Source organism: Hemiscyllium ocellatum, chromosome 36 (assembly GCF_020745735.1).
Source record: "Hemiscyllium ocellatum isolate sHemOce1 chromosome 36, sHemOce1.pat.X.cur, whole genome shotgun sequence".
Taxonomy (NCBI): Eukaryota; Metazoa; Chordata; class Chondrichthyes; order Orectolobiformes; family Hemiscylliidae; genus Hemiscyllium; species Hemiscyllium ocellatum.
This window is the reverse complement of record NC_083436.1, coordinates 15,850,709-15,878,607: the sequence shown is the minus strand read 5'-3', so window position 1 is coordinate 15,878,607 and position 27,899 is coordinate 15,850,709. Positions and strand designations below refer to the sequence as shown.

The 27,899-nt window shown below is 41.6% G+C and overlaps 1 protein-coding gene across 3 annotated transcripts in view; it reads right to left on the bottom strand.

Moving 5' to 3' along the window:
- LOC132833249 (la-related protein 1B-like) overlaps window positions 1–13,903 on the bottom strand; it is a 109,565-nt gene extending 95,662 nt beyond the window's left edge. For 2 of the 3 annotated variants that reach the window (XM_060851369.1, XM_060851370.1), the window contains exons 1-2: window positions 13,364–13,903; window positions 11,882–12,365 (exon numbers count right to left, since the gene is read on the bottom strand). In XM_060851369.1, coding sequence (XP_060707352.1) covers window positions 11,882–12,278 — 397 coding nt within the window. In that variant the 5' untranslated portion in view covers window positions 12,279–12,365; window positions 13,364–13,903. Of the gene's footprint in view, window positions 1–2,655; window positions 2,767–11,881; window positions 12,366–13,363 lie in introns of those variants that run through there. The other variant, XM_060851372.1, reaches the window with a different exon arrangement.
- Between the last annotated feature and the right edge of the window lie 13,996 nt (window positions 13,904–27,899).

Genomic DNA, 27,899 nt, shown 5'->3' with positions numbered 1-27,899 from the left:
AGCTATGTCCCACCTAAATGTCAGGTACCACTCATCCAATATTTAGGTACCAATTTGTTATTGCGCAGCCATGCATTAGTACCGTCAGGATAATTTTCTGTGATTCAAGCAAAAGGATAGCCAAATTTCACTGTACAACATTCCCTATTTTCTGGCCCCCTCCCCAATTCATTTCTGCAGCATCGTACATGGTTTCTTTCAATTCAACAGTATTCTTAGCTATTCACAAATGGTGCATCTTTTTCACAGTCTTATTTCTTTCAAAGATAGGTTTCACTGCAAAAATATTTCACTAAATGCCACCACTACCCTGTCTTACCTAGGTTTAACAAAAAGTATTCATTCTACTTTAGCCAACTTTCATAATACCCTTTCATAAGTTTCTGAAACTAATTTGAGGTCAAATTTCCAACTCTCAAAAGTATCAAAATTCAATTATTTTATGATCATTCATAACTAGGATGCTTTACAAAAACAGTAATTTATTAATCTGGTCTCATCACTAAGATCCAAAATCTTTGGTTGATTGCAGAACATGTCATTGAGAAACTGTCTCAAATACACCAAAAACTTATCCTTCAGGCTAACTCAGCCAAATTTGTTTCAGCTGATCTACAAGAGGATTAAAATCCCCCACAATTATCACAATACTCTCGCCCCCCCCCCCCCCCCAGTCCCATTACTGATCAACTTACACCATGTTCTACACTATAGTCACTATCATTCCAGCCAGTTTTGGTGCATGGATAATTTAACTGTCAAATTTGCACTATGGTGCTTTGGCACTCCACTTTATTTACTTGTTCTGATGAATCATTAGCTCTATAGTGTGGTATTAACTATAAAAAAAGGGGACCAATTGGAATATAGAAAATTTTTAACTGGGCCACAAACTGAATTTTTTTTAAAACACATGTATATCATTGCAATTTGTTTCTTCAAATAGTCATCTTGGTACACAAAAACAATAGTAAGGAAAACCTTTATAACTACACAGTACGTCAAGTGTGATCTAACCAAGCTTTGACACACATTAAACCTAATCCCGTCACTTTAAACAGCAATCCCCTGTTTGGAACTGGAAGTTCTTCTTAAAAAAAAAAAGCACACTAAATTAAAATCACTCTCCTGTAAGAAAACATAAAAGATAGGCAAGTTATGCTTTTAGCCTGTAACTTTTCCAATAAAAACCTTTGACCATCTTGAACTTAATCTGGCCTAAAATTCACTCAATAACCTATCACTAGCTTGTAGACTATACCACCTGTTATTTCACACCCCCCCTAAAGTCTCCTACATATACCCCCTCTCCATGTGTCACCTGTCTACTGAATCCTTCATGGCAAGGATCAAAGGGAGGGAAGCCACAAGCAGGACAGTCTGATAATAGCATTGAATTGTGCAGACTAGAAAGATCCTAGGTTTGATTTCTTTTCATTGACCCCAATTAGAACTAATAAAGCATAATCAGCATTGGTGAGATTGGATGGGACAAAAAACAAGTGGGATACTTCCACATTGCTGGAACATGTACATGCAATTGCTGGGCAAGAGAAAGATTCAACAACTTTTATTATCTCTTGCCAAGGACTAGGAGAAAGCAAAGACTACAGATGCTAGAGATCAAAGTCGAAGACTGCGATGCTGAACACGAGACAGATAAACAAACTTTTGGGTGAGGCACCTGGACGCATACTTAACATCTTTTTAAAAAAATGAAAGTAACAGAATGAACTAATGAATCATGTTTCAATTGTGAATTTTCTTCTAGTACATTCATTCCAAATACAAAATGTTGTAGTGCAGGTACCATTAAGATGATATTGGGAACAACTCTGCTCATGTGCTTTTTAATTCAAATGCAATTTTAATGTCGAAATGCACAATTGGCATACCGTATGTTCATGCCTCCAGACAGCGGCAAGTTGAGTTTCTAAAAGGTTGCAAGGTTAGTGTCATTTTCAATCCCCCAAGTGAACCATGATCATAAATCAGCACTAAAATAGCCTATTTCAACAGCCGTTCATTTATCAGCTTTATGCTGCAGAAACCCTCATGCACGTCTTTATGATCTCTCGACTTAAAGATTTAATTGCACTGCGGCTATCTCCCATAATTTAGTTCTCCACCATCAAAAACTTTAAGTCAACCAAAGCACTGCTGGCACATGCCAAATCCCATTCATCCATCATGCCTATACAATTGACCCTCTTTGGTTTCCAATTTAAAAATGGCTCGATTTAAAAATTTCATCCTCAAACTCTTACGATGGCCTCAAAAGCACATTCCTAACACCACCAAGATCGTTGTATTGTTCCAATTTCAAAACATCTGAGATTTTAATTGCTATACCACTGGTGCCAGTGCCTTAAACAAACTACCTAGATCATACACTCCAAAGCTGCTTCCCTACATCAATTTTCTGCTTTCCAGCACTCTTTAAAACCTTATTTAACCCTGTATCGCCAATATGGTATTTTGTTTAGTAATGTTTTTGGACATTTCATTAAAGGAGATATAAACTGCTAATCTCAAATTTGGGAGTGGATATATCTGAGAAAGGGAAGGGAGACAGAAAGACAGACAGTGTGAAGGAATATCAAAAGTTAACCAATTCCCAGCAAGGGAAGAAAATAAAATCTTAGGGCAACTCACCCTGAGATGCTCTTGCACACCTCCTAGCAACTGGTTAGAGCAGCTTTGGCAGAGGCCTGGGAGCAGGTCACCTGCCCGCCCTCTTGGCAGGGGGTGGTGGTAGAGGGAGACCTAAAGAGGGGGGAAGAAAAATAAACTTTTAAAATAAAGGTGGAGAAGAAATTTAAAATCTCCAGTCCAATCAAATTTCATCCCATGGCAAAACAAATCAAGCCCTCTTTAGCCTCCATGAATCTTTAAACTTCAAGGGTTAAAAGTTTTATTTGGAATACTGTCACTCCAAGCACCACCTTTTTGCACTCTCATATCAGCAGTAATTAGCTTCTGTGCATAGCTCTACCAGTGTCAAACATGGTCTGGTAGCTAGTCAGGGAACTATTCTACACACAGGGGTTAAGGGAGTGACAGGACGCTCAAACATGAAACATACTGAAATGTCTCAAGGTGTTTCACAGCAGAAATATACAATAAGTTATGACAACAAGTCACATAAGGAAATATTGGGTCAGATGAACAAAAGCTTGGTCAAAAAGGTTTTACTAAATTGTTTTAAAGATTTTGTCAAAAAGGTTTAGGGCAAGAATGCTAGAGCTTAAAACCAAGGCAATTGAAGTCTCGCCCTCCCCAACAATGGTGGAACAAACTGAAGTAGGAATACAGAGAAGGGCAGGATTAGAGGGGCATCAATGGACCATTAAGGTTGAGGATGAGAGGAGATTCCCAAAGTGTAAAGGGGCAAGACCATGGAGAGTTCTAAAGCAATGACGACAACTTTAAAATCAAGATATCACTTGCCTTGAAGCCAACATCAGCTAGACTTAAGACATGGGCAGAATTTTGATGACCATGTTTACAAAGGCAGAATAAGACTAACTAAGCATCCACAGAAAGTTAAATTTGAAAGTAATGAAAGCATTAGTGAAATTTTCTGCAGCAAACAAGCAGAGGTGAGTATTATCAACCAATGTTGCAAAGGCATAAACTGACAGTCTTAAAAGATGGCACGGATACGAGGTCACAAGCTGATCCCACAATCAAATGCAATGCCGAGTTCAAGAACGGAGTTTGAAAAGGTGAAATAAAACAATGGCTTCAGTCTTCTGAAGATTTAACTGTAAGCAGTTTCAGCTCATCTACTACTGTGCATTAGATAAGGAATTTGATAAGTTAGCAACAATGGAGTAGTTGAGAGACCTGTCGATGCACAGTTTGAGCTGTCATGTGTCAACGCTGTCAGATGTCAAAAGGAGCAATTCATGGCCTTGTCCCCATTCTCATCCATATGCAACATGTAGGTGAGAAATAGGTAAGGTCTATGAATTGCTTCTTGGTGGATACTACAGGTAGTGTTCTGGGAGTATGAAGAGCGACAGTGTTCCAAATGAAACTTTATCCCTTGAAATTGCACATAATTTGCTACCAATGATTAAAATAGAAAATAATTAAATTCGAACAATTCCACTCAAATCAGGAGGTGGTGAACATAATAGCATGGTCAACTCTGCTGGAGGCTAAATATAGGTAGAGAAGGACAGGGAGGGAGATTGACTTTATCCACAGTTACAAAGGTGTAATTTGTGACTTTTTTTTAAGCAAAGAGCTATTTACATATTGTGAGACTGACAGACGCCAATTGGAGAGATTCACACATGGAGTGTAGAGTCAGATCTACAGTACAGAAAAATGTCCTTCACATCCACATTTATCACAAACAACCATTTCACTATTCCAATTGTATTTTCCAGAACTTGGCCCTTAGCCTTGTATGTCTCAGCATCCCAACTGCACATCTAAATACTAGTTAATATTAAGGGTTTCCTAACTCTAGCACCCTTACAAGCAGTTAGTTCCAGATTCCCACTATCTTTGGGTGAAACGTTTTTCCTCACTTTCTAACCTGACTCTTAGCTTAAACCCTCAGTCACTGATCCAACCAAAGGGGAAGATTTCTCCTGTTGACCCTATCTATTTTATACATAGACCCTCAATTTTATATATCTCCGTCTCCTCTGCTCTGCTCGAAGGAAAACCACCCCAGTCTGGGAAATCTCGAATGATAGCTCAGACTTTCTATCCTAAGCTACATCCTAGTAAGTTTCCTCACCACGATCTCCACTACAGTCACGTACTTCCATGGGTGGATTCCAGGATGGCACACAATCTTCTGTCCTAATCAAAGTTATCGCAGTTGCATCATAACCTCCCTACTACTAAACTCTATTCTCCAGCTAATAAAAGCAATTAGACCATAAGCCTTCTTAACCACTTTATCCACATGCCCTGCTACCTTAAGAATAGCATACATGCACACCAAGTCCCTCTGACTCAATTCCAGAATAAATATGAAACAATTTAAGAGGCAACAGCATGATCAAGGTGTTTAGACAGGAAAGGGTTTTTTTTTTGGAGATGGGGCACCAATGGAAGTTAGGTCAAATGTTTATTTGACATCAAAATGTTACTTTTTATGAGGATGGTAATAGCAGCACTAAAGGTGGCAAAGGAAAACAATTGGTAGCTGATATCGCAAACATGAGAACCAGAAGGGAAGCTCAGTGAAACGTACTTTAGTGGGACGAAGATCAGTGGAACTGATAGCTGAACAGACCAGGGGAGTTCAAAGAGGTATGAGAAGAGACGGAGAAAAGCATGCAAGGACATGGCTTGGGGGAAAAGGACCATTAAAAGTTTGGATAGGCAGGCTTGTGCATGGCAGAGGCAGCTGATCAGATTGCCCAGGCATACATGACATGGCTTTGTGGTCTGTTTGTTGCAAGTATGAATGGATGGGACAGGAGAGGGATTTTAGATGATGTCTAGTGAAAATATGCTTGTAGAGTCATAGAGATGTACAGCATGGAAACAAACCCTTTGGTCCAACCTGTCCATGTCGACCAGATATCCCAAACCAATCTAGTCCCACCTGCCAGCACCCGGTCCATATCCCTCCAAACCCTTCCTATTCATATACCCATCCAAAATGCCTTTTAAATGTTGCAATTGTACCAGCCTCCACAATATCCTCTGGCAGCTCATTCCATACACATACCACCCTCTGTGTGAAAACGTTGCCCCTTAGGTCTCTTTTATATCTTTCCCCTCTCACCAAGGGAAAACACTTTGCCTATTTATCCTATCCATGCCCCTCAATTTTGTAAACCTCTATAAGGTCACCCCTCAGCCTCAGACGCTTCAGGGAAAACCCCCCAGCCTATTCAGCCTCTCCCTGTAGCTCAAATCCTCCAACCCTGGCAATATCCTTGTAGATCTTTTCTGAACCCTTTCAAGTTTCACAACATCTTTCCAAATAGGAAAGAGACCAGAATTGCACGCAATATTCTAACAGTGGACTAACCAGCTGCAACATCACCTCTCAACTCTTGTACTCAATACTCTGAAAAATAATAGAAAGCATACCAGACATCATCTTCACTATCCTACTTACCTGCGACTACACTTTCAAGAAGCTATGAATCTGCACTTTAAGGTCTTTTTGTTCAGCAACACTCCCTAGGACCTTACCATTAAGTGTATGAGTCCTGCTAAGATTTGCTTTCCCAAAATGCAGCACTTCGCAATTATCCGAGTTAAACTGCATCTGCCACTTTTCGGCCCATTGGCCCATCTGATCAAGATCCTGTTGTAATCGGAGGTAACCTTCTTTGCTGTCCACTCCACCTCCAATTTTGGTGTCATCTGCAAATTTACTAACTGTACCTCTTCTGCTCACATCTAAATCATTTATGTAAATAAAAAGTAGAGGATCCAGCACCGATCCTTGTGGCACTCCACTGGTCACAGGCCTCCAGTCTGAAAAACAATACTCTACCACCATCTGTCTTCTACTTTTGAGTCAGTACTGTATCCAAATGGCTAGTTCTCCTGTATTCCATGAGATCTAACCTTGCGAATCAGTCTCCCATGGGGAACCTTGTCAAACGCCTTATTGAAGTCCTATAGATCACATCTACTGCTCTGCCCTCAATCTTCTTTGTTACTTCTTCAAAAAACTCCAATCAAGTTTGTGAGACATGATTTCCCATGCACAAAGCCATGTTGACTATCCCGAATCAGTCCTTGCCTTTCCAAATACATGTACATCCTGTCCCTCAAGATTCCCTCCAACAACTGTGGGCGGCACGGTGGCACAGTGGTTAGCACTGCTGCCTCACAGCGCCAGCGACCTGGGTTCAATTCCCGACTCAGGTGACTGACTGTGTGGAGTTTGCATGTTCTCCCCTTGTCTGTGTGGGTTTCCTCCGGGTGCTCCGGTTTCCTCCCACATTCCAAAGATGCGTGATTCAGGTGAATTGGCCATGCTAAATTGCCCATAGTGTTAGGTAAGGGGTATATTTAGGGGTATAGGTGGGTTGCGCTTCGGCGGGTCGGTGTGGACTTGTTGGGCCGAAGGGCCTGTTTCCACACTGTAAGTAATCTAATCTAAACTTGCCCACCACTGAGGTCAGGCTCACTGGTCTATAGGTCCCGGGCTTGTCTTTACCGCCCTTCTTATACAGTGGCATGTTTGCCAACCTCCAGTCTTTCAGCATCTCACCTGTGACTATCGATGATACAAATATCACAGCAAGAGGCCCAGCAATCACTTCTCTAGCTTCCCACAGTTCTCGGGTACACCTGATTAGGTCCTGGATATTTATCTACCCTTAACCATTTCAAGACATCCAGCACTTCCGCCTCCGTAATCTGGACATTTTGCAAGATGTCACCATCTATTTCCTTACAGTCTATCTTCCATATCCTTCTCCTCAGGAAATACTGATGCAAAATATTCATTTAAAACCTCTCCCATTTTCTGTAGCTCCACACAAAGACCGCCTTGCTGATCTGTGAGGGGCCCTATTCTCTCCCGAGAGATCCTATTGTCCTTATATTTGTAAAAACCCTTTGGATTCTCCTTAATTCTATTTGCCAAAGCTATCTCATGTCCCCTTTTTGCCCTCCTGATTTCCCTAAGTATATTCCTACTTCCTTTGTACTCTAAGGATTCACTCGATCTATCCGGTCTATACCTGATATATGCTTCCTTCTTTTTCTTAACCAAACCCTCAATTTCTTTAGTCATCCAGCTTCCCTATACCTACCAGCCTTCCCTTTCACCCTGACAGGAATATACTTTCTCTAGATTCTTATCTCATTTCTGAAGGCTTCCCATTTTGCAGCCATCTCGAACATCTGCCCCAATCAGCTTTCGAAAGTTCTTGCCTAATACCGTCAAAATTGCCTTCCTCCAATTTAGAACTTCAACTTTTAGATCTGGTCTATCCTTTTCCATCACTGTTTTAAATCTCACAGAATTATGGTCTCTGGCCCCAAAGTGCTCCCCCACTGACACCTCAGTCACCTGTCCTGGCTTATTTCCCAAGAGTAGGTCAAGTTTTGCACCTTCTCTAGTAGGTACATCCACATACTGAATCAGAAAACTGTTTTGTACGCGCTTAAATTCCTCTCCATCCATTCAGCTGCCAGTCCTGCCCATCCCTGAGCCATGTTTCTGTACTTGCTATGATATCCCAGTCCCACGTTCCTAACCATGCCCCAAGGTTCATCTGCCTTCCCTGTTAGGCTCCTTGCATTGAAATAAATGTAGTTTAATTTATTAGTCCTACCTTGTACCTGCCTGCCCTAACTGTTTGACTTACTTCAGTTCTCAACTGTACCAGTCTCAGATTGATCTCTTTCCTCACTAATCCCTGGATCCCACCCCCTTACTAGTTTATATCCTCCCAAGCAGTTCAAGCAAATTTCCCTGCCAGTATATTAGTCCCCTTCCAATTTCGGTGCAATCTGTCTTTCTTGTACAGGTCACTTCTACCCAAAAGAGATTCCAATGATCTAAAAATGTGAATCCTTCTCCTGTACACCAGCTCCTCAGCCATGCATTCATCTGCTCTATCCTATTCCTGCCCTCACTAGCTCGTAGCACTGGGAGTAATCCAGATATTACTACCCTGGAGGGCCTCCTTTTTAAATTTCTGCCTAACTCTCTAATCTCCCTTCAGAATCTCAACCTTTTCCCTTCCTATGTCATTGGTTCCAATGTGGACAATGACCTCTTGCTGGCCCCTCTCCCCTGTAAGAACATTCTGCACCCTCTCAGACATCCTTGATACTGGCACCAGGAAAACAAACACACCATTCAGCTTTTTCTCTGCTGGCCAAAGAAACATCTGTCTGTACCTCGGACTACAGAATACCCTAACACAATTGATCTCTTGGAAGCCGACATACCCCTCATTACTTTAGAGCCAGTCTCAATACCAGAAACTTAGCTACTTAATTGAGAATGGATGAGGGCCATGCCAAAGAAACAGCCAGAGCAAGGAGAGCATAAGGGACTAAGACAAAGATCCATATGGTAGAGTAAATCAGTAACACTTTGCTCAATAAAAAGCTTTATTTGCAATGCCTTCTAAAGTATGGACTGGAGAGTTTGATCTATCATTATAAATTTCCCAGATTGGGATTGTTTTCATTCTCACAGAGGAGACAGATGAATAAAATCAGTAAATCAGTAGAAACATTCTGGTAAGAAAAGCGCCAAAGGTTAGATACCTGTGAGTTTGAAAATGCAGTCATAAGTGAATTAGAGAACTCTTGCCAGGGTTCAATTTCTTCCCTTAAATATTTACTTCTGGAATATTGCATTCAGTTTTGATTGCCCATTTACATTAAGCTGGACAGGGCTCAGAAGAAATTTACCAGAATGTTATCAGGTGTGGAAGGTTTGTGGTATAATGAAAGGTTGGACAGGCTGGGACTTTCCCCACCAGAGCATAGGAGGTTCAGAGGCAATCTAATAAGTTTATAAAATAATAATGGTAGTTATCATTTCCCTAGGATAGAGATTTCAAGACTTGGGGCACATTAAGGTGAGAGGAATAAGTTTAAAAAAAAACAGGAGAGACAAATTCTTTACACAGAGGGTGGTTTGCATGTGCAATGAACTTCTGGAGGAAGTGGTGGATGAGGCTGTTTGGAATAGGACAGGAATAGGAAAGGTCTGAAGCAATATGGGCCAGGAGCAGACAAATGTGACTAGTTTAGTTTGGGTTTATGTTCAACATGGACACTGGTTGGACTGAAGGGACGGTTTCTGTGCTGGATGACTATGACCTGAATTGGGAAATCTGTTCACAGCCATAGACACCCTGGTTGACATTATTTCCAATGTTGGAAGTGAAAAATAATATAGAACATCCCTGTTGTGACTCTTTAATATTTTGAATTACTACAGCATTGGGCAGCTGAACAAATTTTTAAACAAAAGACACCCTGTGCAATTATATTTAAAAAATGACTACTGAATACAAGATAAATAGGCATTTGAACTTTCCCACTGACCTATTAGAGTCAAATCTAATATTGTCAATAAATAATTAGTATCAAAGGTGTAAAGTTGCATTTTCAAAGCTGATAGGTCAGATATGTAGTTAACACTAAAGTTTCAAACCAGAAAATGGTTAATTCATATCAAAATAGAAACAAAAAGGGACAATACTGCCACTTGCCATCCCTAGTGATTAGCTACAACCCTAAAGTAGGACACACATCTTTGCAGCCCACAGACTTCAAAGTCAAGGATTCAGAATCAGATGAACTTGCCTAAATCAACATTTACAAAAAAATTCAATTTTAAAGGATTAAGTCTTGGCGCACTGCCTCCTTCTACCAAATATTACTTGAAGATTCTGAGATAAACAACCATACCATGTCAACAAAGGGTTAATACCACTGGAAAGCACAAGGAACAGAACAGTAAGTTAGGAAAAAGGCATACATTTAGTTGGCTAGACTGCCTCCAATAGTAAAAACAGTTTGCTTTGTAAATAAAATGCAAACATATGGTATTGCACTGCTGGTACATTGCAAGGATTTTTTTTAAAAGTGCAAATCTCACCCAGCATTTAAACAAAAAATTCAATTCCTCTAAATGTCATTGAACATGTCAATTAACTTCAATAATTTACTTAATAAGGTTACAATAATTTGCTGAACAACCGTGTTGAATGTTACTTTTAAAGAGTAGTAGTATTACTTGTTTGTCATCAACAGTTGGGGCAGCGGCAAGTCCATTTTCAAAGTCTGGCACGTGATTAGAATCATGTAAAATTCAATCTCTGACTCTACATAGCTGGTTTATTATTCCATTCCAAGGGAATATCCACCTTTCTAAATATTATAAAAAGCCAACTTCCTCCCATGAAATATTGCCTGCTCGTAGTCCTACAACACGTGCTAGACTGAAATTTGATCGGAATCGGGGGATGGGCATCATTCAAATTGCGCTGTAGTCCTGAATGTGCTTTCATCAGCAGATTCGGCAACTTGAGTTTCACAGGGTTGATAGGGAATAGCTGCAAGTGATTTTGGGTGGGGATCGGAGAGAAATCTAACAAATCCATATTTTTGTTCATTTAAAAAAAATGAATAATCTGTTGTAAACAGACATCATTCACAAAAAAACAAGCTTTTATCCTAGTAGGATTATGGGTACAGCAGCTTTGACCTTTATCGTCAACTTGGTGATATCACTAACAGTAGAAAGATCAAAGCTGTTGACTTTCTAAACTTAAACTTAAGATAACAAAACATAGCTCCTAATAACGATCATGCATATAGTTACGTCAAACTCAAATTTGATTAAGTCAAGCATAAATATGCAATTTACCCAATGACGTCCTTCCTCTAACTATACAAAGCTTCGACATTACAAGAGGTTATTTCATTTAAAGAATTTTGCATATATTTTATTCCAGAGTGCGAGTGTAAACAGACCACACCTCTTTCACATTTGCTTAATCTGATGCCCTTTTAAGTAAATAAAATGGATGTACGACGCTTACGAAGATGGCAACAGCACGAAAACATGGTCTGTATACAGATTTTTTAAAAACACTTTTTAAGAAGCATACCTGCTAAACTGAATGAAGTGATGGGTCACTTGTTGCACCAGACTTAAAAAGATACCGACAAGCCATGCAATTTTAAGATAGCACAGCAGATCAAGCGATTGTTAAATGTTGTTAAATCCACAATTTTAAAATGGATACATATATTTTCCCCAATAAAAAATAATCACAACTTTGCGATAAGTAGCAAATTGCAAGTGATCACAGATTTAAAATTCACCACTTGACTATCACGTTCAGATTTCCGTCAAGAGAATTCAATCAGATTTTAAAAGTAAAAGATCCCGAGCACAAACCTGTTTCCTGGCTGTTGACATTCACGCCGTTAGTCGTGACCATATTTTTCCTCTTGGTCCATGGATTGATTTTAGGAGGAGGCGCCTCAGTGAATTTTTTCTGCAATTTCTCCGCCGACTCCCTCTGGCTTTGATCATTTTCCTTATTCTCGGGGTCGGTCGCCAGCTCCAGAGGGCCGCTCTGCTGTTCGGACTGGTCCCGGCCTCCGGAGTGTGGCTCCAACCTCGCCAATAGATCGTTGCCCGCGTCCTCGTCTCCTCCTGAAGCCGAGGACAACGTGGAACAAGCACGGGTCATCATCTCCTCTTCAGAGCCGCCGCCGCTACCTGATGGCTGAACAGAAGTGCCGTGATCTGTGATCTGAAGCATGGGCGATTCAACCTCGGTTGTCATCATGCACTGCACGGCTAGGCCGGTGTCCAAAAATCACTGCTCTTCCTTTGGCCTTTCTCTAATAATTTGCTTTAAAATAGTCACGATTTACTGTTGAATTAAAATATAGGATGGGCAATTAAAAAGATGCTCCCTCACTTAATAATAAGACTTTTAAAGAAGAGCATAGAGACAATGAGTGACTCAGCCCAACACCCGAACAAGTTAAGGAGATTTAAAAATGGAAGGGGTGCAAACGAAAGAAATAGCACAAATATTGAATAAAACGCAGCCACTCCAGCGTGGAAAGCTAATGGCTCTTCTAAATGTTCCTTGAAAGCAGATGGGAGGGAGATTGCAGAATATATATGCTAAGGAAATAAATATACACGTTATTTAGATCTAGACATTATTCCAGGCACGTTATTTAGGCTAGACCATGTGTTCTGCTGGTCACCTCCCCTTAAGCAGCTTGGGGTGGGGGTGTTGAGAGAGAAGGAAATGAAGTGTCTGATCAGCTGGTTAAAGCTTTCACCAGCGCTGGGCCACCACGTGTGAGCAAGTGCTGCTCCTCACACCAACGTAGGCCGGGTCTCAGGAACATGACGCCGGGCTAGGGGCCCCCCACCCAAATCCTCTCCCCGAGGTCTCGGGGGGAGCACTTCACCGGCCCGGCCAACACACCCATCATCCGGGGGGGGGGGGGAGGGGAGATAAAGAACACTCCACCGCCCCCCACTTTCCCCCCCCCCCCCAATCATTTCCCCCAGGGGGCCTGAGGAATACTCCGCCAGCCTCAGCCACCCTCCGGGGCCTGGACAAGAGTCCACCGGCCCCGGGCCTCCCACCATCTCCCCGGGGCCTGGGACTGTCTCGCTTTAACACCATTGTTACGACACCCAGCTGTTACTGTGGAAACAGGCCCTATTTATTGTTTATTTCCCCCAAATCCCGTGGAAATTTATTTTTCAAACCATCACCGAAAAATAAGTGGGAGAAATTTGAACCTGGGGATTCCATAACGGTCGTTTTTGGGGAACGCGGCCGCCACGGGTCAATTCAATGCCAAACATCAAAATGAAGAGTCATGTCCACCTCCTCCCCCTTACCTTCGGTCAGGACCTAAAAATACACTCTCTCTCTCACACGCAAACCCTGTGTGTTATTTTTAAAAAAAAACTCCAGGGGGAAAACGTGTTTTCTCTTTTAGGTTGCGGGTCCCAGCGGAATTTCTTAATCGGGGGCACGGAGAGAAGGGAATTAGAAAATGAAGTCCTGCGGGGAATTCCGGGCTTGCGAGAGGCAGCAAGGAGCGAAGTGAAAGCAGGAACCGGGGAAAGAGGACGAGCCAGCGCCGACACCAGCCACAATATGGTGGACTTCAGGAAAAATGGACGAGCGGCTCCCCTTCGGAACTCGAGCGTTGCAACAAACGTGGTTCCACGCCGCCGCCGCCGCCTCTTCTGCTGCTCCACAACCTTCAACCAGCCCCTCTCTCCGCTCTTCCCTTCCCCTTCCGAGGCGGAGCACTCCTCCCCTCGTTCTTTCTCGCTTTCGCCTCCAGGAAGGCTCCGGTTCTTCTCCGTCTCGCTAGACCGCTGCCATTTGCTCAAGTTGACACATGCTTCGCTCCCACCATGTTAACCGATCGCCTGGTGCTGCGCCTGCGCACTGCCCGCTTCGTGTTTTTTTTCTCCGCCGTCCCGGAGAAGGGGGCGGGGCTGGCGTGAATAGGTTAGCGCATGCGCTTTTCCACACTCATCCCCCCCTCCGCGAATGCAATAGGCGGTGGCCGGCGCATCTCCTTCATTTCAAATCGTAGTCTATTGAACAAGCAGCAAGTGTATTTTTTGTTGGGGCATAACAAAATCAATGCAAAAGTGACGATGGCCCGTCTCATTTAAAAAAATGCTAGCTCAAGTTTTTTTTGCGTGTCTGGCTGTGCTCGCTACTTCTTGCGAAGCCGGGCCCGCTAATGAAAGGAAATTAAAACCTGGAATACAGTTTGTTCCAACAGCTACACCATGGGTTTTCTTTTATGTGCTTGGTAATTAGTCTTTGTTGGACACTGGACTCCTTTGGCTGTAAATGCTGTGACCATGATCCACAGCTACCTAATGAAGGAGCGACGTTCCGAAAGCTACTGCTTCCAAACAGACCTGTTGGACAACAAGCTGGTGTGTGATTCTTAACTTTGTTGAACAAAATCCTAAACGTGGAGACCTACTGGTGAAGTTGCAGTTTCCCTAAGCCAGGGCGCTCGAGTTCAAATCGTACTCCCTTCAATAAGAATATAACAACTATGAGCAAGTTGATTAAATTACCTAGGATTTTAAACATAGAGATCTTGGAACAGTGCTCTAGACTATTAGTCACGGGTTCAAATCTCACGTGTTTCGAGTGTAATTACGTCTCTGAACAGTTTGATCTAGAACATTTTAAGCATGCCAAAACACTCAAACTACGAAAATGTATTTCAAATATAATAGATTTTGTTTTTTAAAAAAAACACAACTTTATTGAAAAAATACACATTTTATCAAAACTTTGCGTTGTACAGTCATTGGTACGTCCATTAGAATCATGTAACAGAAAACAATTTCTATACTCAATTTAAACTCCCTGCTATAAAAAGCACGTTGTGAAACTTGAAAGGGTTCAGAAAAGATTTACAAAGATGTTACCAATGTTGGAAGATTTGAGCTGTGGAGAGAGAGAGGCTGAACAGGCTGGGACTGTTTTCCCTGGAGTGGAGGAGGCTGGGGTGTGACGTCATAGAGGTTTAAAAAATCGTGGGGTCCATGGATAGGGTATATAGACAAGGTCTTTTCCCTGTGATGGGGGGAGTCCAAAATTTTAAGGTAACAAGGAAAAGATTTAGAAGGGACTTAAGGGGCAATGCTTTCATGTACAGGGTGGTGCATGTTTGGAATAAGCTGCCAGAGGAAGTGATGGCTGGTACAATTACAGCATTTAAAAGGCAACTGAATGGTATATGAATAGGAAGGGTTTAGAAGGATATGGGCCAAATGCTGGCATTGGGGTATATAGATAAGTTGGATCACTGGGTCTGTTTCCGTGCTGCATATCTCTATGACTCTGACTCTGACTCAATGACTCAATGAGGAAAGTGGAGTCTGATTGTTAGAGATAATAAACCAGTGAGTGGGAGAGGTATTAAACCAGAGATTCAGCAGGAAATAAGCACAGTGCATGACATGGTCTTTCTGTCTGCAAAGAATAGGGGTACTTTAGTTATCATCTAAAGGATACATTCTCCATAGCAATATCCCCATTGATCAAATCAGGAAGTCCAGTTACCAGTCAATTGGAACTCACTTCTCATACAGTATAAAATGTTGCTTCCCTTTGACATAACTCTTAACAATCCTCTGAAATAACATGTCACTCAGTTCAACAGTAATTAGGAATGTCAATAAATAGCATAACCAGTGACACCTTATGATGAGGTTATGATGGATCTGATTTTATCAGTCAGGACACAGCTGGGCTGCTATATGCAGTTCTGCTTACCACACTATACAAAGAATGTAATTGCACTAGAGAGGATGCAACAGAGATTCACCAGGATATTATCTGAGCTGTAGAAATTTCATTATGAAGAAAGATCAGATAGGCTGTGGTTGCTTTCCTTCAGAACAAAGAAGACTGAGCGGGTATCTGATTGGGGTTACAAAGTTCTGAGGAGAACCTGGTCAATAGGGAGAAATAGTTCACCTTAGTAGAATGGTCAGTCACCAATGAGCACAGTGTTAAGGTAAGAAACAAGAGGTTTAAAGGGGATTTCAAGGGGGAAAAAAATCACTGATTCGCTTGTGGGTATCTGCAACTGAAAAGTGATGGGGGACACCTCAAAGCATTTCAGAACTATTAAGATGAGCACTTGAATCTTTTTAACGGGATTAGAACACATGGATATTTGATGACTGGCAGACATGACAGGATGACAGACCTCTTTACTTGCTGTAATACCTCTATAATTATGACTATGGCTCTCTATAACCTACATTCCATCAGCAAATAAAAACCTCTCTCCTATTCAGTGCTTGGACAACCCACCCATGCTTAATTCACAACCACCGCTTTACCATTGGTCAGCTGGAAAGCCTATGAAAAATCTTTTGATTTCATAGATTATCACAACATTGAGAAATGCTTACTTTGATTTAAAAATTGCACATCTCACAATAAATTCTGAAACATTGATATATCTGAAATTCACAGGACACACCTAGATGTGGAATGTCCTATGAATGTGCAGAGGGCAAACAGAATATGTGACTTAAAAGAATGCAGCTTTGAATTGCATGATGTATGCTGAAATGTATTCAATTTTTTCCCAAACATATCTTAGCCTGGAAAAAAGGTCCTGAACCCAAGTTGTAAACCTTTTTTTTAAACTGAAGAACCAGAGGGCACAGTTTTAGTGTTTTATCAAAGAACCAAATGTGAGATAAGAAAACATTTTCACATAGCCAGTGGTCTGGGTTTGGAATGCTTTGCCTGGAAATCCATTCAAATCAGGTTCAACTGAAACATTCAAAAGAGCACCAGATGATTGTTTAAGTAGAAACATCAAGCAGGATTATGGGGAAAAAGGGCGTTCAGCATTAAGTCAAAATGCTGAGAGAGCAAATGCTGACTCATCAGGTAAAATGGCTTCTGTAACCATTGCCTCAATTTTATGACATGCTTTTGACCAATCTTGGAGTCACCAGTCCTAACATCTGATTCCTCCATTCACTGTCAATTAGACTAATCGAGTCATAGAGATGTACAGCACGGAAACAGACCCTTTGTCCATCTCATAATGCCAATCAGATATCCCAAATCAATCTAGTCCCATCTGCGAGCACCTGGCCCATATTTCTCCAAACCCTTCCCATTCATATACTCATCCAGATGACTTTTAAATGTTGCAATCGTACTAGCCTCTACTACTTCCTCTGGCAGCTCATTCCGTACATGTACCACCATCTGCATGAAAAAATTGCCCCTCAGGTCTCTTTTACGGAGGAATCTCGATTATCCGAATACCAATTATCCAAAAATCAGATTATCCAAAGGAGATCTCGAGGTCCTGATGGAGACATTACATCAAAGACGTGTTTCCAACAGTGATCATGTCTTTTGTTTACAGTGAATAAACAGGCACCGTGTCCAAATGACTGACTGCCCACCCTCTCTATCTCCCCATACTTTCCCTGGAGTTCTACAAAGGGGTGTACCCTAAACCCCCCCAATTCCGCAGATAATCTCTCCAACATTGTCCTATACAGAGCAAAGGTAGAACCTGTCAAAAAGTTGCAGTAAAAAGTGGCTGTGGCTGCGGCTGTGTGTGCACGTGCTATTTGGAGACTTACCCCACAAAGACAACTGAAACAGTCTTGTTGGTGTTCACTCCAGCTGCCCCGACGGTGGGGGGGGGGGCAGTGTTGGACAGAATTTGAGGTGGAGGCGCGGTGTTGCACGGGATTGGGGATGGGAGGGGTGGTGTTGGGGGCGAATGGGCGTTTTTGGGAGTGGAGGGGCGGGGTTGGGGGCGGGGGGCATTTTTGGGGGTGGAGAGGTGGTGATCCTTGGGCTGGGGGTGGGGGGGTTGCAGAGTAGGGGTGTTGCACAGTATTGGGGCGGGGCCTCGTGTGCAGTGCGCTGCTGCAGTCTCCTGAACGGGGAGCAGACTTTAAAAGTTCTGAGCCCCAGCAGAAAGATATTTAATCAATTAACCGAATAATCAATTGTCCGAATCAAATAGTGCCCACCCATCACTTTCAGATAATCGAGGTTCCCCTGTATATCTTTCCCCCCTCACCCTAAACCTATGCCGTCTGGTTCTGGAGACAGCACACCAGGGAAAAGACTTTGTCTTTTTATCCTATCCATGCCCCTCATGATTTTATAAACCTCTATAAGGTCACACCTCAGCCTCCGTCGCTCTAGGGAAAACAGCCCTAGCCTGTTCAATCTCTCCCTACAGCTCAAATCCTCCAACCCTGGCAGCGTCCTTGTAAATTATTTTTGAACCCTTTCAAGTTTTACAATATCCTTCCAATAGGAAGGAGATCCAATTTGCACACAATATTCCAAAAGTAGTCTAACCAATGTCCTGTACAGCCACGACATGACCTCCCAAATCCTGAACTCAATACTCTGACCAATAAAGGAAAGCATACCAAACGCTTTCTTCATTATCCTACCTACCCGCAACTCCACTTTCAAGGAGCTATGAACCTGTACTCCAAGGTCTCTTTGTTCAGCAATACTCCCCGGTATGTTACCATTAAGCGTATAAGTCCTGCTAAGATTTGCTTTCCCAAAATGCAGCACCTCACATTTATCTAAATTAAACTCCATCTGCCACTTCTCAGACCATTAGCCCATCTGATCAATATCCTGCTGTAATCTGAGGTAACCTTCTTCGCAATCTACTACGCCTCCAATTTTGGTGTCATCTCTAAACGTACTAACTGTACCTCTTATACTCACATCCAAATCATTTATATAAATGACAAAAAGTCAAAGGAAATTGTTTTATCTGAATACAGTAATAGGTATACATCCATTTCAATGTGCCAGGGACAGGGTGTATGTCAGCTCTGAACTGAGCTGTTGCTCTCCAGGCTAAATGTGATTGGTAGTCTTTTTAGAGCACTGACAGATGTATAGCATTGACCTGAGGTAGACAAATTCAATTTTCAGGATTCTTGGGTGGAGAGGTAATACCTCTACTATTGAAACAGGAGGTTTAGGTTAAAGTTCCACCTGAGTTGTGTAACATCTCTGAAAAGGTTGGTTTGAAAATATCATTTTCTTTACCCTCTGCTTTTTCCATGCACTACTTAACTGCTTTTCTTCCTGGCACCCTGGTTAGCAGCAAAACTTCCAACGCTTCATGCTGATTCCTTGAGATCTCACTTGCAGGCATCATTGTATTGTAGACATTTGTGACCTGTTGTTCTCATGCCAACAATATACTCACCACAGACCATGTCTTTGGAAATGTGGCTGTCACCCATGCAGTATCTAGGAACAAGCCAAGAGTTGCTGTTGACTCCTGAGGAAAAACATGCTTCACATTAATGTACTTTACATTTGGTACTCTGTATTTGGTGATGCTTAATTCTCAGATTAGGTTACAGTGATAGAATCTGTGTAAGTGTCCATGCTTTGCTACTGTAAAGAGGGATGTTAAGAACACAAGCCACATATATGCAAATCTCTGTAGTTTTGGTTAGTTTGCCCCACATTCTCATTTTCAAGTTTGACATGAAAATTGCAGCTTTAGCAATCCTACTTCTGATTTTGAAATCAAGGAACAGATTTCTGATAATTGGTGATCAAAGAGATGTGAAGTTGTGGATGGCTTCCAGAATAAGATTATGATATTAATGGAAGATGAAATATCTCAGTCATGGCCTACAAATTTGATGATTATTGTCAGTTCAAATTCCTTGTCAGGCAAAAAGAACTATTATGTAGGCTGCTGCAAGTGAACTTCAGTATGGACTGTCAGTGCACTATCATCAGGAACAGCATTACGTATCGGACAAGCACCACAGACCATTTTGTTACACTTAGAATGCTGTGTAAATGTAAATTAATACTGTTGTACATGACTTTCATCGAACTATTGTTGTGCAAAGCGATTGTCAAAGTACAACCAGAGTTTCAGTTTTAAAAAAATTTATTCTGTGAACATTGGCTGTGTGTGCTGGACAGCATGTATTACCCATTCCAGTTGTCTTCAAGAGTGTGGTGGTGAGCTGCCTTTTTGAACTGGTGAATTAATTCAGTGTAGGTGAGCACACAATACTGTTTGGGAAGTCGAGGATTTTGACAGTGAAGGAACAGTGATATAGTTCCAAGTCTAAACTTTCAGGTTGCAGTGCTCCTATGTATCTGCTCCCTTGTCCTTCTAGATGGTAGTAGTTGAGAGTTTGGAATCTACCATCCAAGAAGTTTGATAAATCTCTGCAGTGCATCTTGTAGATGATAAATACTACTGCTACTGTGTGTTGGTGATGGTGGGAGTGAATGTTTTTAGATGTGGGAGCAATTAAGTGGGCTGTTTTGTTCTGATTGGTGTGAAGATTCTTCAGTGTTGTTAGAGATGCACTTTCTCAGGCAAGTAGGGATTATTCTAGGGCACCCCTGTGCTTGGTATATGGTGGACAGGCTTTAGGGAGTACAAGATTCTTAGCCTCTAGCCTGCCCTTGTAAGTACATTATTTATACGGCTAGTCAGTTCAGAACCTCAATAGTATGGGAATGTCAAGGGACAATAGTTAGATTATCTGTTATTGGGGTGGTCATTGGTGTGGTGTGAACATTACTTGCAACTTGTCAGCCTAAGTCTGGCTGTTTCCAGATCTTGCTGCATATGTATCTGAGGGGTCATGATAGTGTTGAACATTGATGATTGCGCAATGAACATCCCCATCTCTGACCTTAAAGTGGAGGGGAGGTCATTGATAAAGTAGCTGAGGATGGTTGGGCCTATGACACTAACCTGACAAACATTTGCAGGGATCTCCTAAAATTGAGGTGACTGATGTCCAACAACCATAGCCATCTTCCTTTGTGCGAGATATAACTTCAACTGGCAGAGAGATTTCCCCTGATTCCCATTGCCTCCGGTAATGCTAGGGTTCCTGGATTTTACATCCCTCAAATGCTACCTTAATGTCAGGCGCAGTCACTTTCACCTCACTGCTGGAGGTTAGCTCTTTTGACCATCTTTGGTCCAAGATTTTAATGAGATCAGGCATTAAGTGGCCTGGCAGAGCTCAAACCGAGTGTCAGTGCATACGTTCTTGGTAGGCAGGTTTACTGTGCATTAGTGGTGGGATTATTGAATGTGATAGTCCTTTTGATGACACATCCCATCACTTTCCTAATGCTCAAGAGTAGGCTGATGGGGCGATAATTGACTGATTTTCCTGCTCCTTGGATGCTGCCTCACCAATGTTTCGGGCAAAGGCCCTTTAAGCCAATATATCGATTTTCCTGCTCCACAGATGCTGCCTGACCTGCTGTGCTTTTCCAGCACCACTCTAATCTTGACTCTAATCTCCAGCATCTGCACTGCACACTTCTGCCTCAATAGTTGGTTGGGTTGTATCTTTGCCACTTTTTGTATCTGGGCAATTTTTCACTAGTAATAAGTGAGGTCTGCAGATGCTGGAGATCAGAGCTGAAAATGTGTTGCTGGTTAAAGCACAGCAGGTTAGGCAGCATCCAAGGAACAGGAAATTCGATGTTTCGGGCCAGAGCCCTTCATCATTTCTGAAGGGCTCTGGCCCGAAACGTCGAATTTCCTGTTCCTTGGACGCTGCCTAACCTGCTGTGCTTTAACCAGCAACACATTTTCAGCAATTTTTCACTAGTGCTGAGTCGATGCCAGTGTTGAATTGAAACAACTTGGCCATAAACATGGCAAATTCTGGAACACTAGTACTACTATCGGAATATAGTATTTGTAGTGTCAAGTGTCTTCAGCTCTTTCTTGAACTCAATTGAATTGGTTGAAGACTGGCATTTGAGATGCTAGGAATCTCTAGAGGAGGTTGAGATGAATCATCAGTTTAATAGTTCTGGCTGCAGATTGTTGCAAATTGCTTGTCTTATTTTTGCCCAAAGTACTGCGCTCCCCCATCATTAAGGATAGGGATATTGGTGGAATCTTCTCCTCCAGTGGGTTGTTTAATTGTCTATCACGATTGATGACTACATGTGGCAGGAGCAGAGCTTAGATCTGATTTGATGCTTGTGGGCTTGATTAGCTCTTATCACTTGGTGCTTATGCTGCTTGGCTTGTAAGTAGTCTTATATTATAGCGTCAGCACACTGACACTCATTTTCAGATATGTTTGGTGCTGCTTCTGGTATACCCTTAGGTATTCTTCACTGAACCAGAGTTGATGATCATGATTAAGTGGGTGGATACGCTAAGCCATGAGGTTGCAGATTATGTTGGAATATGATCTGCTGCTGTTGTTAGCCAACAACATCTCATGGATGCCTCATCTAGAGTTGCTATACCTGTTCAGTATTTATTCCATTTACAACAGTGGTAGCACCACACAACATGATTGAGGATATCCTCAATGAGACCTTGTCTCCACAAGGACTATGTGGTCAGTACTCCGCTGATACTATCACATACTGATATATCTGCAAGAGGTAGACTAGTGAGGACAAGATTAGCTATGTTTTCCCACATGTTTCAGTCAGCAATGGTACTACCAAATAATTCTTAGAGATGGACATTTAAGTTCCCTACCCAGAGCACATCTGTGCCCTTGCCACCCTCAAATGTTTCCTCCTATTGGTGTTCAACACAGAAAAGCACTGATTCAGTAGGTGTAATTGAGGGGAATGGCAGTGGTTATTGGCAGGAGTTTGCTTTGCCATTTTTGACCTGATGCCATGACATTTCATGAGTTCCATGATAAGTGTTGAGGACTTCCAGGGAAACTCCTGATTATTAGCACGCGTGCCACCACTTCTGTTGATCTGCTCTGGTAGTAGAATGATAGTTGTGTGTAGGTTATGGTCATATTCATGGAATTGTACCTTTCAGACAATGGTAAGCTTTTGCTTGACTAGTCTGTGTCAGAGCTCTCCAAATTTTGGACTAGCTCCCAGATTTTCTTGGAAGACCTTCCAGGGTCCATCCAATTGTATTCCTTTGAGACCTTGTTGTGGTTTTTAAACAATTGAGCAGTTTGATAGACCATTTAAGAATCAACCATACTGACGTATGTCCATATGTATGACCATACCAAGTCACATATATGCCAGACCTGGTAAGAATGACAAGATTCTCTCTCTGAAGGGCTTTAGCAAAACAGATGGATGTTTACAACAATCATTTCATGGTCATCATTACACTTTAAATTGCAGATTTTTAGAAACTGAATTCAAGTTCCAGCATCTGGTGGGATTCATTTCTGGATCCGCAGAGCATTACCTGGATCTATGGATTACCAGTCCAATAACAATACCTTAAATCTAACCTCACTGCAGTGGGATGGATGCTTTTCTGGAATTTTTGGATCAAAATCCTGAAACTCCCTCTGTACAGTACTATGGGTGTCTCCATACAGCAAGGACTGCAGCAGTTCAGGAAGGTAGTTGTCCACATCCTTCTGTAGGGCAGCTGGGAATAAGTAATAAATCCTTGCTTTGCCAGCAACACATAAATCCTACGACAACTAAAAAATAATCTCAAAGGTACACTTTAATGAAAATAATGTTACTATATAAAAATCAAAGCACATGAATGTTAATAATAAGATTGGTTGGAATCATACCTGGCACATAAGATGATTGTGGTTTTTGGAGATCAGTCATCTCAGCTCCAAGACATCTCTGCTGGAGTTCCTCAGGGAGTCCCTGCCATCTAAGATCCTAATACCTTCAGCTGCTTCATCAATGACCTTTCCTCTATCATAAGATCAGAAGTAAGGAGGTTTACTAATGAGTGTGCCACATACAGCACAATTTGCAACTCCTCAGATACTGAAACAGTCTATGTCAAATGCCACAAGACCCAGACAATATCCAGACTTTGGTTGGAAAGTTGCACGTAACATTTACACCACACAAATGTCATGCAATGACCAGCACTCTTGACATTCAATTAGGTGATATTCATCACGGAATCCCCCACTATTAACATCCTAGAGGTTACCACTGACCAAAAACTCAACTGGAGTAGCCATATAGCTAGTATCTACAACAGCAGGTCAGAGGCTAGAAATACTGCAAGAGTAATTCACCTCTTGACTCTCCTAAGCTTGTCCACAATCTACAAGGCAAGAGTCACAAGTGTTATGGAATACTCTCCACGTGCCTGGATCAGTGCAGCTCCAATGACACTCAAGAAGCTTGACACCATCCACAACAAAGCAGCTGTTGATTTGCACCAAATCCACAAACAGTTTTGGATCAAAATCCACAATCATTCCACTACTCAGTATCAGCAGTATACTGCTGCAGACAGTGTATTGTTTCCAAGATGCACTGCAGAAATTCACCAAAGGTCCTTAGCATGTTCCAAACCCATGACCACTTTCTTTCAGAAGGATAAGGATAATAGATATATGTGAACACCAAAGCCTGCAAGTTCCCCTCCAAGCCATTCACCATCTTGACTTGGACATGTATTGCTATTCCTTAGTCACTTGGTCAAAATCCTGAAACTTCCTCCTAAATGACATTGTGGGTCTACCTACAGCACATGGACTGTAAAAGGTTCAAAGAAGGCAGCTCACCACCAACTTCTCAAGGACTATTAGGGACAGACAGTAAATGCTAGCTTAATGATGTCCATGTCCCATACTCTTAAACAATTAGTGATGTTAAAGATATTAAAAGAATAATGAAAACATCTATTGATACCCAAATCAAAACTTTTCTCTACATCCAATTAACATACAACCCAACAACACAAGTCAAATACTCAGCAGAAATGGAAAGAGTAATTATTTGGTCTGAATACAGTTTCACAAGTTCGCATAAGCACATTATTTTATGTGACTTCCATTTACTCTGGGGAGGTTGTCCCTTCAATTTTTTTCAAAATGTCTCACATTTGAACATTCTCATTTCAACACAGTCATTACAAGCTTTAAATATGTTCATCTCGGGTAAGAACTGCTGGGTTCTGATATTCTTCAATTTGGAGTCTTGCTATCTAGAAATTCATGTTTAGTTACATCCCTCTGTTTTAAAAGTTTCTCCATCCTTCTTGCGGAGGTGATCTTGTGGTGCAGTGGTAGCATCCTTACTGCTGGCTATATATTTTGGCCAAGCAGATTAATCAATACAAGAAATCAGCTTATAGCTCAAAGAAAACTCAATTTTGGGAAAAAAACATTCAAATTGCACTGGAAGCAGAAAGCAGAAAAATTCACAGGCAGATCCTGAGAGGAGAAATCCAACCCTACTTCTAGAGGACAACAGATTCTATTTTTAATACTTGGATATTCTAAAGAGGTATATAACAAATCTATGTAGAGGACAAGTCAAAACCTGATGTTAAGACTTAGTGTCAAGTTCTGAGAGACGATGAGGTTTCACAGATATCAACAATGTCCAGCCATGATAACGAAATTCCACATTCCAAAAAACGTAGGTCACTCTTAGAAGATCACCATGCCTTGGAGGTGCCAGTGTTGGACTGGGGTGAACAAAGTTAAAAGTCACACAACACAAGGTTATAGTCCAACAGGTTTATTTGGAAGCACTAGCTTTCGGTGCGCTGAAAGGACAACTAGGTGATGAAGGAATGGCACTCCAAAAGCTAGTGTATCCAAATAAACCTGTTGGACTATAACCTGGTGTTTCAGTATAGTGGAAAAACTAGTGGTCACACAAAACTGGCAGTATTCCTTGGGAAATGTATTGAACCAAATGAGCTATAAACATGGAACTGGTCTGTATCAATGACCATCTTATCAATTTGAAACATGAGACTTTAGTGAGCATTACAGTCCTATCAGATCAATGACCATGACTACAGAAGAAGACGTTTCTACCTAGAGATGCAAGACCATATGGTGCAGGTGGAAAAACTGTCAAAAGCATAGGACTGGTCACCATGGACAAGTTAGACCAAAGGGTCTGTTTCTGTGCTGTACATCTCTTCGACTCTATGAATGTTGTGTCACACTACAATGCAAATGCACAGACAAAATGTATAAGATGCATGTCTTGACCTCAGTTTCATCAGAAGACTCAGAGAAGATTAACACAGAACATCAACCACCTCTAAGAGATCAACTAGTCCAAAAGGAAACTACTGAGAAACTAGTCACAGGGCAACTATAGAAGACTTATAGGACTTCCTGCTTTCATGGTGGAACAAAACAGAATATCCAGAGACTCTACTTACGTAGGCATAATTATTTCATATTTTCAACAGGAAAGAGATCATAGATTTTATTTGGTGGAAATATTCAGCTCTGTTTCCTAAAACAGAAGATCCAATGTCACTGACAGCGGTACTGTTAAGTAAGCAACAATTAGCAGTACTGCTAAGTGAGCAACAAAATCTGAAAACATCAACTTCAACAAACGACCAGAGGGTGGTTGACATTTTTAGCCTCATCACCAAATCAAGAGAGATGAGTTGCTTACAACCTCACGTGAGTCAGCTAATGGTGACAGGTACAAGGCATGGTCAAGAAGAAATTGCCTGGTCAGGACGGTGCAAAAGCAAATACGTTTTTCCAATTAGGAAGATATTACTTGATCCAGAAATCTAGGACATTGCCAGAAAGAAAGTACTTGCTCACTTAATCCAACAGGGTAGATGTTACCAGATGGACAATCATGAGTTTGAAAGATAACCCAGTTGATATTATCGAGCAACTACCAGAGTTAGCAAAGAGTTCATGTGCAAAGGAAATTCAAAAGGTTCTTCCAAACTGAGAAATGACCAATGACATCTTCCACAAAAGCTTTTTTTAGTGATAAAAGATCCTTCAGCAGAGAAGTGACTCATGGATCAGAACCAAGGTCAACAGCCCTCAAGTCGAAGACCTATTATTCTATAATGTCCGAATACAGCAAGTTCTGGGAAAATAGTAAATTGGCAATGTTATGGACCAGACCCAACCTCTCAAAACATTTTTAAGCAGGTAGCCCAGACTGTAACTTTGCTATTTGTTTTAGATAAGTGTATAGTGGATATTCCTGGAGTGAATTAGTTGGTCCAACTGCCAAGTTTTAAACAAACAGAATTTATTTACAAAATTACAGAATGAAACACAAAAAACAGAAAACAGAAAAATGGGTAACTTAACCTATCCAAAAATCCGACAGATTATCCCAACTTAATGACGCTGTTCCGAAAGTACTTGCAAAGCCGTAATAAACACATCTCTTAGCGCAAAGAGTAAAAATGAAACAAACCAGGGCTTACAGGCTTAATGTTAGAGGCAGGGTACCTGGCTGGACTTGCCCCAACAGCCTTTCTTTGCGCACACACTGCTGCCAAACTGAATCAAGACCTCTAATCTAAACGAAGGCTAGCAACAAAGCCAACTGGCCACTCCCCTTTGATTATACCAGTTTCCTTTTTTAAGGCATGGAAGCCTTCAGCGGGAGGCAGTGTGCGTTAGGGGGTAAACAAAAAGGGCCCCAATAAACATTTCAAACCCAAGTTGGAGCCTGGCCAATTACTCCTTCTCTAGAAGGAAACTCGAGGGGGAAGAGAGGATAGTCCTAAAGGTAATATAGTTACATGCATAAATTGGCCGACTGGATTTAAAGAAAAAGCTTTACTAAGTGATGTTTATGGTAATGGTTCTGAAACCTTTCTAAGGAATACAGTTTTGTCGTGGTGGAGAGGATTGCGCATACATTGAAACCTGAGAGCTAAACCATCTGCAGCGTTGCTTATTGCAAGGTCAACCTTGACAGTAAGGTCAGGGGGGAGGTTCTAAACAAAGCACAATCCATGAAGATTTCAACAGCAGAGCTGGTGTAGGATGATAGCCAAACTTAAATTACAGTATCACACTGGTTGTAAAGGTGAATGAAGGCTGCACCAGAGAAGGACTGCCAGTTCGCCTTGGTCTCCATGTCACTAGGCTTTGACCCCTATCTGCCAAG